This window comes from Bison bison, unplaced genomic scaffold (assembly GCF_000754665.1).
Source record: "Bison bison bison isolate TAMUID 2011002044 unplaced genomic scaffold, Bison_UMD1.0 scf7180017864172, whole genome shotgun sequence".
In the NCBI taxonomy this organism is placed as follows: Eukaryota; Metazoa; Chordata; class Mammalia; order Artiodactyla; family Bovidae; genus Bison; species Bison bison.
In genome coordinates, this window is record NW_011494744.1 from 80,029 (window position 1) to 91,721 (window position 11,693).

The following is an 11,693-nucleotide window of genomic DNA, read 5'->3' on the forward strand; positions in this document are numbered from 1 at the left end:
ATAAGATATACTCACAAAATACATTATTGCTACATTTTCAAATAGACTTTTCTGTTAAATCAACTAAGAACAACAAAAATGAAATTGTTATGTTACCTTCCATTATTTTTTTCTGAGACAATATACAAAAGTAAACTCAAAATGGATTAAAGATATAAATGTAAGAATGCAACCATTAAACTCCTAAAAGAAAACATAGTCAGAACACTTTGACATAAATCATAGAAGTATTTTTTTGGATCTATCTTATAAGGAAAGGAAACAACAGGGTAAATAAACAAATAGGACCTAACTACACTTAAAAGCTATCACAAAGAAAAGGAAATCATCAACAAAATGAAAAGAAAACTTCTCAAATAGAAGAAAGTATGTACAAATTGCTTGATCTATTAAGGGTTAACATGCAAAACGTATAAACAGCTCATACAACTCAATATCAAAAAAATCCAAGCAAACATTTAAAAATTGGCAGAAAAAAAAAAATGGGAAGAAACCTGAATAGATATTTCTCCAGAGAAGATACACAGGAGACCAATTGGGACAAGAAAAATACTCAATACTGGCAATTATAAGAGAGTGTAAATAAAAATCACAATGAGATACCACTTTACACCTACCAGAATGGCTATCATCAAAAAGACTACAAGTAACAAACATTGGTAAGGATGTGAGAAAGGGAAGCCCTAATACATTGTTGGTGGGGTTGTAAACTGGTACAACCACTAATGAAAACAGTATGCAACTTTTCCAAAATATAAAAACAGGACTACCATATGATCCAGCAACTCTAAGGTTGGTTATATATCTAAAGATCACAAATGCATTATTTTGAAAAGATACATGCATCCCATGGTCATAGCAGCATCATTTACAGTAGCCAAGATATGGAAACAGCCTAAGTGAATATCAACAGATAAATGGATAAAACAAAATAGTTGGTATACACATATGCTTTGAAATATTACTCGGCCATAAAAAAGAATGAACTTTTTCCATTTGCAACAACATTAGTGAACTTAGAGAGCATTATGCTTAGTGAATAAAGTCTGAAAGAGAAAGGCAAATACTTTATGTCAACACACATGTGAAATCTGAAAAAATAAGATGAATGTATGTAACAAAACAGACTCACAGATGTAGAGAACAAACCAGTAGTCACCAGTGGGGAGAAACAAATAGAGAGGGGCATAATAGGGGATGGGATTAAGAAACAAACTTTTATGTATAAAATAAATAAGCAACATGGATATGTTATACAACATGGGAAAATGAAGTCATTATTTTGTAATAACTTTAAAGAAAGTATACATAAAATATTGAATATGTTATATTTCTGAAACTAATATAATATTATAAAACAACTGTGTTACAATAAAAGAAGAAAAAGAAAAATACATGGTTTCCCTCTCCATCACTGAAGAGTTAAAATTTCATCGGTGTAACTGATAAAGACACAATCTGAAAGTATCAGTGTAACTGAAAAATAATTTATTGGGAAAGTTTGAGATACCATGTCTTTCCCCACCTCTCAGTCACTTTGAGACATAGCTTCTTCTGTTGCTTTTTTAGTCTGTCATTGTCAGAAGTAATGGACTTAAGGATGCACACCAGGGAAGGGAAATTATAGAAAGAACAGCAATTGAAGATTTAGTACAGGAGAGAAGGCTGGGACTTCATTAAATGCACCCACAGCAGAGAAGCACCACAACACACACAGCTAAACACAGAGGACATGTACTGGTCATGAGAGATTGACAATTCACACAATTTCCATGCCATCAAATCTCTTCAGATTTTCTCAAATAACTTTGCCTAATGTAAACTGCTCTCACCTTAAGGATGAAGAAACAGGTTCTCTGAGAGTCAGTACTTAAGGCAAGGACATACAGACCAAAGGTATTAGGGCTCACATTGGAACCCACATACTTAGGCTTGGACTTTTCCTTCCAGCAAAACATTCAGTGCAACTAGGTACAAGAGTATCTACTGTACTGTTAGGGTTCATAATGCACCCTAGTCAGTGACTTTCAAAGTAAATATTAATGTATTTAATAATTATAGAACCTGTTTATTTAATTGGGGGTCAGAAAAGTTTGGTTTTGTAATCTTTTGAGCTGAGTGAACCTAGGTCTACGTGACCACTTTAATCAGGACAAACCTAAGAACTGATTTGTTGCCTAACTCACATGGATCTAACTCTGATAGAAGTAAATCAGTTTATTTTGAATAAAATAAGCTCAGTAATTCTCCTTTAGCAACTATTTTATTCTTTGAGAAAGGAGTGTCTTGCTCTGTACTTTCTTCTTCTTGCTAGGGTTTATGAATGGCAATTCTTCTTACGGTATGAAAGAATGACAAATAATTGGAGCTCTGAGATCAACTCACCTGATCTTAATTTTTTCAAGTGAACAATCACTGCAGATGGTGACTGCAACCATGAAATTAAACTGTCATCAATTCATCAACACCAGAACTTACCTGAGAATTCAGCATTTTTCGCTCTCAGTTTAGTCATATCGCACATCACCTGAAATTCCAATTGATGTCCAAATGATCAGGAGGGCATCAGCATTAAGCCCTCCACAACCATAGATGAATGCACCTTGCCTTGACGAGAGTTGTGAAGTAGAGTTGGAGTTTTTCTTTTAAATTACTAGAAGCTATTTTTAGAAAAGATTTAGGTTCTCACCCAAACTAGGTGAAATGTATACAACTCCCAAATGTCCATTACCATACCCAAAAACTTCTATCAGCAGCCTTCACCAGTGTGGTACATTTGTTTCACTCAATGAACTGACACAGTATTATCAAGCAAAGTCTTTGGTTTCTAAAAGTTTCATCTTCTGTGTTGTGTTCTATTTTTTTTTTTTTTTTTACAAAACCATAATAATTTGAATAGACCATTGTGGTATCAAACAGAATAGTTCCATTACCCTAAAAATCTGTGATTCACTTATTCATTCTTCCCTCCTACCAAACTCCTGGAAACCACTGATTTTTTTCACTGTCTCCATAATTTTGCCTTTTCAGAATGTTGTATGGTTGAAATCATAGTATGTTGTCTTCAGATGGTTTCTCTCACTAAAGTAATTTTCATAAGGTTTATCCATGAGTTTTCATGGTTTGTCAGCTCATTTCTAACAACAAAATAATGTTCAGTTGTATGGATGTGCTGCAGTTTATGCATTCACCTACTGAAGGATTCTTGGTAGCTTCCAGGTTTTAGCAACTATGAATAAAGTAACTATGAAAATTCATGTGAGGGTTTTTATGTGGACAGAAGTTTTCAACTCATTGGGTTAATACCAAGGAGTGTGATTGCTGGATCATTTCAAAATCACATATTTTGTTTTGTAAAAACTATCAACTGACTTCCAAAGTGGCTGTACCATGCAAAATTGTACACAATAATAATAGTCCTTGTTGCTTACACATCATCACCAATATTTGGTTTTGTCAACGATTTGGATTTTACTAATTGTTATTTGGGTGTAATGGTATCTCATTGCTGTTACTGTTTGCAAGTTCCTAGTGATATATCATGTTGAGCATTTCCACGTGCTTATTTGCCATGCATATATCTACCTTGGTGAGGTATCCATTCAGGTCACTTGCTCTTTTTTTTTTTTTCCTGGCTGCACTGTGCTGTGCAATGAAACTTACCCAACCACGGATCAGACTCCTACCCTCTGAGGTGGAAACTCAGGGTCTTAACCAGCGGACCACCTGGGAAGTCATTTACCCATTTTCAAAATGGCTTGTTAGATTTCTAATTGTTGAGTTTCAGAGTTCTTAGTACACTTGAATGGGCTTCCCAGGTCGTGCTAATGGTAAAGAACCTGCCTAACAATGCAGGAGTCCTAAAAGGTATAGGCTCAATCTCTGGGTTGGGAAGATTCCCCTGGAGGAGGGCAGGGCAACCTACTCCAGATTCTGGCCTGAGAAATCCCATGGACAGGGGAGCCTGGTGGGCGACAAGCTATGGGATCACAGAAGAGTTGGACATGACTGAGCAATTAAACAAAAACCATCACTGATCTCAATATTTCCTACAGGATGAAACTGCTCCTGAAAACAATTTCTCCACCTTCAAATCCAAAACTTAGGTAACTCATTTTAACATGCAGCCCAGGGAGCTTTTCTACTCCCATTCCCTCTGTCCTTCTCTGTGCATATGAGAACCATGTGACATCTTTGCCTTTTTTCTTTCCTCCCTTATATGCAATATGTACAAAAGAAGGAAAGCTTGAAAACTGGCTTATCAAATTATGTGTTTTATTAGGAATATGCATATCAGAAATAGCTCTGTATTGTACACAGTGATCATCCTGTTCTATATTGTGTGGAGCGCATAGTACTATGCACACAGAACTACTCAATATTATGTAATTATTTGCATATCTGGAGGCCAATATAGATGTTACAGAGTATGAAGAACAGCAGATACATTTCTGTAGTGAAATTACACGATAAATGAAGAGAGGTCAGAGCAGGCACTCTCAGAAAAGATGATGGGAAGCAGGTGAACAATGCCGCAGATGAGAGGGAGTTGAAGACAACATCACTGAAGAAACGAGAGGATCTAACATTCCTCATACAGGAATGAAACAGAGCTGGTAAAAAGGTGGCACAGAAAGTAAGCCATTGACAACTGGGGTGGTGTCGAGGTCCTTTGGGTCAACCACAGATTTCAAGGTAAAGTTTTGTAAAATGGTGGTCAGGAATAAAAACAGCTCCATGCGGGCCAGGCCCTCTCCCACACAAATCCGTTTCCCTGGAAACAACAAACACAGAGGGTACATACTCCTTGAACTCTGTCTTTCTGGCTGTCAGAAAAGAGACTATGTAGTAGCCATTTGATGAATGTTTGAATGGATGGATGGAATGGCTGGATAGACAGATGGGAAAAGGGTGAACACATATGCTATCCACCTAACATCTTATCATAATAAATATCATTCCTTCAAGAAATATTTACTGACTATTCCAAACACTTCATTAAATTATTCATGCATTATAACTGCAATTTCATATTTTCAAATTTCTACCCATCTTTTTCTAGAAAGCCACGTATACTGGCTGTATTTTCTGATCCTAGTCTAGTAGTCCCACATGTTTCTTTTCATTCTTCACAGCCTCTGTTCTCTGCTCTAAGTATACCTACTCTTCATCAAACTCCAACACACCTTTAAGTTTCAAGTTTTATAACACACATTTTTTTTTTTTGGCTAAGATGTAGTTCTCTGGTATTTTCAGTTCCCAGCTCAAGTTTTATTTCTAAATGGAAAGAACTGGGTCACCTCTCCAAAGTTTCAGTAATCTAGCCCAATAATGAGGATGTTTCATGGGGACGGAAAGAGCATAGTTATTGGGCTGCTACCCCTCATCATGGACAAAGAGCATTTCTACCAGCCCCAGGGTAGGTACTTTGTAACTCCCAACTGATCCTTAGAAGGTATCCTGTCCTCTAAAGTACTGAATGGAGAAAAAAAAAAATATTACCTGTTGAGAAAGCCATGAAATGGTCACTCTTCCTAAAGTTGCCACTCTCATCCAGAAAGTGGCCAGGGTCAAACACCTCTGGGTTGGGAAATTCTTTGTCATCATATAGCACAGAAGTCAGTGATGTTAATATACCTGTGCCCTGGAAAGAACAGATGAAGATAAACTGAACTATGAAAAAGTCACAGAGCTGGAAGAACTGCCTCAAATCATTTAGTCCAATCTTGTGATCAATAATGAAACATGTAAAATATCATGTAGGAAACGAGTTGCCAGTCCAGGTTCGATGCATGACGCTGGATGCTTGGGGCTGGTGTACTGGGACGGCCCAGAGGGATGGTATGGGGAGGGAGGAGGGAGGAGGGTTCGGGATGGGGAACACATGTATAACTGTGGTGGATTCATTTTGATATTTGGCAAAACTAATACAATTATGTAAAGTTTAAAAATAAAATTAAAAAAAAAAAAAAGAAAGCAATAATTTTTTTAACATCTCAAGACAATAAATTATGAATAAATCACAAAGGTAAGTAAATGATCACCAAAAACAAAACCTCTACTGTTCACCCATTTGGAAATACACAACAAAAAAATACCTCTGTTTTATATAAAAAAACTGGAACAGCAGTTCAAGAATGTGTTTGTGTGCATGTGTGTACTATTTCTCTAGGATACTTAGAATTGAGAGATGGATTAAAGAATTTAAAGTGTAAAAATTGTATGATACATATTGTCAAATTGCCCTCTTAAAAGTTGTATCATTTTACACTCCAACCAAAAATGTCTGAAAGCACCCATTTGCCCGGCTTTTACCAATGCTGATTGTTATTAAGCTTTCATTTTTGCCAATCTGAGACATGTAAAATGATCTCTTCTATTTCCCTGATTGCAAGTAAAGTTAGTGATTTTTTTCCCATGGTAAAAAAAAAAAAAAAAAAAAAAGGAAAAAAAAAAATAATGAAGAATCCTCAGACCAAAGAAGGGCAGTGACATTTTGAGGAAGAAAGAACAAGTTATAAAGAAGAATACATTTAAGACTAGTGGCAATGATGCTGCTAAGTGAACAGCCTCTGAAATACTAGGTACATGGATTCTGGGGTGCCAGACCTTATGAACCATTCTGCTTATCACATTTGGACAGTGGTATCTGACCACACCAGCTGCTTTACTTTATTTATTTTTTGAAATTTAATTAATTTATTTTACTTTACAATATTGTATTGGTTTTCCCATACATTGCCATACATTTTTGCCATACATTGACTTGAATCTGCCATGAGTGTACATGTGTTCCCCATCCTGAACCCCCTTCCCACCTGCCTCCCAATACCATCCCTCTGGGTCACCCCAGTGCACCAGCCCCGAGAATCCTGTATCATGCATCAAACCTGGACTGGCGATTCATTTCACATATGATATTTTACATGTTTCGATACCATTCTCCCGTATCATCCCACCCTCGCCCTCTCCCACAGAGTCCAAAAGACTATTCAATACATCTGTGTCTCTTTTGCTGTCTCACATACAGGGTTATCATTACCTTCTTTCTAAATTCCATATATATGCGTTAGTATACTGTATTGGTGTTTTTCTTTCTGGCTTACTTCACTCTGTATAATAGGCTCCAGTTTCATCCACCTCATTAGAACTGATTCAAATGTACTCTTTTTAATGGTTGATTAATATTCCATTGTGTATATGTACCACAGCTTTCTTTTATTATTATTATTTTATTTTATTTTTACTTTACAATATTGTATTGGTTTTGCCATACATCAACATGCATCTGCCACGGGTATACACATGTTCCCCATCCTGAACCCCCTTCCCACCTGCTTCCCAATACCATCCCTCTGGGTCACCCCAGTGCACCAGCCCCAAACTTCCTGTATCCTGCATCGAACCTGGACTGGCGATTAGTTTCTTATATGATATTATACATGTTTTAATGCCATTCTCCCAAATCATCCCCCCCTCCCTCTCCCACAGAGTCCAAAAGACTGTTCTATACATCTGTGTGTCTTTTGCTGTCTCACATACAGGGTTGTCGTTACCATCTTTCTAAATTCCATATATATGTTTTAGTATACTGTATTGGTGTTTTTCTTTCTGGCTTACTTCACTCTGTATAATAGGCTCCAGTTTCATTCACCTCATTAGAACCGATTCAAATGTATTCTTTTTAATGGTTGATTAATATTCCATTGTGTATATGTACCACAGCTTTCTTATCCATTCATCTGCTGATGGACATCTAGGTTGCTTCTAAGTGCTGGCTATTATAAACAATGCTGAGATGAACATTGGGGCACAAGTGTCTCTTTCGATTTCTAACACCATACACAAAAATAAACTCAAAATGGATTAAAGATCTAAATGTAAGACCAGAAACTATTAAACTCCTAGAGGAAAACATATAGCAAAACACTCTCTGACATAAAACACAGTAGGATTCTCTATGACACATCTCCCAGAATACTGGAAATAAAAGCAAAAATATACAAATGGGACTGAATTAAAATTAAAAGTTTCTGCACAACAAAAGAAACTATAAGTAAGGTGAAAAGACAGCCTTCAGAATGGGAGAAAATAATAGCAAATGAAGCAACCGACAAAGAATTAACCTCAAAAATATACAAGAAACTCCTGAAGCTCAATTCCAGAAAAATTAATGACCCAATCAAACAGTGGGCCAAAGAACTAAACAGACATTTCTCCAAAGAAGACATACAGATGGCTAACAAATACATGAAAAGGTGCTCAACATCACTCATCATCAGGGACATTAACATCAAAATCACTGTGAGGTATCACCTCATACCTGTTAGAATGGTCATTACAGGAGATAACTAGAGTTGGCAAGGATGTGGATAAATGAGAACCTTGTACACTGTTGGTGGGAATGCAAACTAGTACAGCCACTATGGAGAACAGTGTGGAGATTCCTTAAAGAACTGGAAATAGAACTGCCATATGACCCAGCAATCCCACTGCTGGACATACACACTGAGGAAACCAGAAGGGAAAGAGACACGTGTACCCCAATGTTCATCGCAGCACTGTCTATAATAGCCAGCACTTGGAAGCAACCTAGGTGTCCATCAGCAGACGAATGGATAAGAAAGCTGTGGTACATATACACAATGGAGTATTATTCAGCCATTAAAAAGAATACATTTGAATCAGTTCTAATGAGGTGAATGAAACTGGAGCCTATTACACAGAGTGAAGTACGCCAGAAAGAAAAACACCAATACAGTATACTAACACATATATATGGAATTTAGAAAGATTGTAACGATAACCCTGTATGCAAGACAGCAAAAGACACACAGATGTATAGAACAGTCTTTTGGACTCTGTGGGAGAGGGAGAGGGAGAGGGTGGGATGATATGGAAGAATGGCATTGAAACATGTATTATATCATATGTGAAACGAATCGCCAGTCCAGGTTCGATGCATGATACAGGATGCTTGGGGCTGGTGCACTGGGATGACCCAGAGGGATGGTATGGGAGGGAGGTGGGAGGGGAGGTCAGGATGGGGAACACGTGCACACCTGTGGCGGATTCATGCTGATGTATGGCAAAACCAATACAATATTGTAATAAGCCTCCAATTAAAATAAATAAATTTATATTAAAAAAAGAAAATTAGGACATTTTAAGTATAACTTGTACATTAAATAATATTATTGTTTCAGGGATAAGTCCTGTGCACAAATGGTATTATTCCTCTGCGTCCAATAATCACTGTTATTGAGGTATGCATACTGAAGTAGGGAGCTTTTGATGGATAGTTGGATATGGATAGATAAGCATTTATTAATGGAAGAAATTTTCACATATTGCCATATAGTGAAGTCATTCTGTTTTATAAATCATTTAACTTGAATTCTGTATTAAGTAAAAGATCCTGCTATGGTCTATTGAATATGTTGTCCATGCTCCTGCTCAGTCATGTCCGACTCTTTTTGACCCCATGGACTGTAGCCCACCAGCCTCCACTGTCCATGGGATTTTTCAGGCAAGAATACTGGAATGGGTTGCCATTTCCTTCTCCAGGAGATCTTCCTGAGTCAGGGATTGAAATGGTATCTCCTGCATCTCCTGTATTGGCAGGTGAATTCTTTTATCACTGAGCCCAGGGAAACTTCCCTAATCTGATTAAAAAAAAATCTAACAAAATATACATAAAACATTATTCCTAATAGTGAGATGTTAACTTCCACTTTCTTTCATATCAGAGATGATACAAGGATGACATGAAGAAATTAACCCAGATAGCAGGATAATGTATATGGAAATTGCTATTAACTAGAGACATTTTCAAAATTACATTAAATTTAGCAAGGTTGTTACATATAAGGTCATCAAAATGATAAAATCAATTATATTTTGATCTTCCACATAAAATGGAAAATGCATTTTAAAATGCTTATAACAACAACAATAACCACCTTGGCAAGACAAAAAAATATGTAAACCACTGCCTGAAAAAATTATTGAAAAAATTAAAGAAAGCCCTTTAAAATAGAAAGACTATATCATATCCAATAAATGAAAAATTCAATGTGTCATGATATTAAGTCTTTCCAAACTGATCTAGCATGTCACTCTGATAAAAAAAATCCCAGCAGAGTGTTCTGGTAAATCAACAAATTGATACTAATGTTCATTTGGAAATGTGGACAGCTATTGTTAGCCCAACAACATAAAAGAAGCAGAACAAATTTGGAAGTCTTGCACTGCTACCTGTCAAAATCCATTATAAAGCTTTATAGACTAAACTGGAAACAACACACAACCCATCAATCCACAACACACATGGCTATTTTTACTCTCTCACCTTGTGTTCATCAAGGGTTGCACCCATACTGTGTAAATGAGAACTTCAAGACCAATGAGGTCAGTAAAAGAAACCAATCCTACCTTTGGGATGAGGTAGTTTCTGAATTTAATGTCACAGGTCACCTCATGGGGCAGGTTGGTGGGGACCAGGTCAATGTATCTCTGGATCTCGTGGACCACAGCATCTGTGTAGGGCATGTGGCTCTTGTCCTGCATGCAGGGGCTCCGGTGTCTGCCAATGACATGGTCAATTTCTTCCTGGACCTTAGCTGAAAGGAAGGTAAGGAAGACTGATGGAGAAAGAGGAAAATTCACACCACATTCCATACCAATTCAGGGATGCATGAGCACTATGATGGTGTCCCAGTATCATTATACACAAAAACTGTATGACCATAAGTAGAACTAAACATAGAGAGATAATGGCCATAATACAGACACATAAAAGTCTCTTACAAGCCTGGCTTAAGCATCTATCAGTTCAGTTCAGTTCAGTCGCTCAGCCATGTCCAGTTCTTTGCGACCCCATGAATTGCAGCACGTCAGGCATTCCTGTCCACCACCAAGCCCCGGAGTTCACTCAAACTCATGTCCATCGAGTTGGTGATGCCGTACAGCCATCTCATCCTCTGTCATTCCTTTCTCCTCCTGCCCCCAATCCCTCCCAGCATCAGAGTCTTTTCCAATGAGTCAACTCTTCGCATGAGGTGGCCAAAGTACTGGAGTTTCAGCCTCAGCATCACTCCTTCCAAAGAACACCCAGGACTGAACTCCTTTAGAATGGACTGGTTGGATCTCCTTGCAGTTCAAGGGACTCTCAAGAGTCTTCTCCAACACCACAGCTCAAAGCATCAATTCTTTGGCGCTCAGCTTTCTTCACAGTCCAACTCTCACATCTATGCATGACCACTGGAAAAACCATAGCCTTGACTAGATGGACTTTGTTGGCGAATTTATGTCTCTGCTTTTGAATATGCTATCTAGGTTGGTCATAACTTTCCTTCCAAGGAGTACGTGTCTTTCAATTTCATGGCTGCAGTCACCATCTGCAGTGATTTTGGAGCCCAAAAGAATGAAGTCTGACACTGTTTCTACTGTTTCCCCATCTATTTGCCGTGAAGTGATGGGACTGGATGCCATGATCTTAGTTTTCTGAATGTTAAGCTTTAAGCCAACTTTTTCACTCTCCTCTTTCACTTTCATCAAGAGGCTTTTTAGTTCCTCTTCACTTTCTGCCATAAGGGTGGTATCATCTGCATATCTGAGGTTATTGATATTTATCCCAGCAATCTTGAGTCCAGCTTGTGCTTCTTCCAGCCCAGCATTTCTCATGATGTACT

General features: G+C 37.5%; 1 protein-coding gene across 1 annotated transcript in view; it reads right to left on the reverse strand.

Annotated features, from left to right (window-relative positions):
* Positions 1-4,235: 4,235 nt before the first annotated feature.
* LOC104990181 (cytochrome P450 2C42-like) overlaps positions 4,236-11,693 on the reverse strand; it is a 29,475-nt gene continuing 22,017 nt past the window's right edge. Inside the window, exons 7-9 of the mRNA XM_010842158.1 lie at positions 10,435-10,622; positions 5,503-5,644; positions 4,236-4,774 (exon numbers count right to left, since the gene is read on the reverse strand). Of these exons, the coding sequence (XP_010840460.1) occupies positions 4,593-4,774; positions 5,503-5,644; positions 10,435-10,622 (512 nt within the window). The 3' untranslated portion in view covers positions 4,236-4,592. The remainder of the gene's footprint in view (positions 4,775-5,502; positions 5,645-10,434; positions 10,623-11,693) is intronic.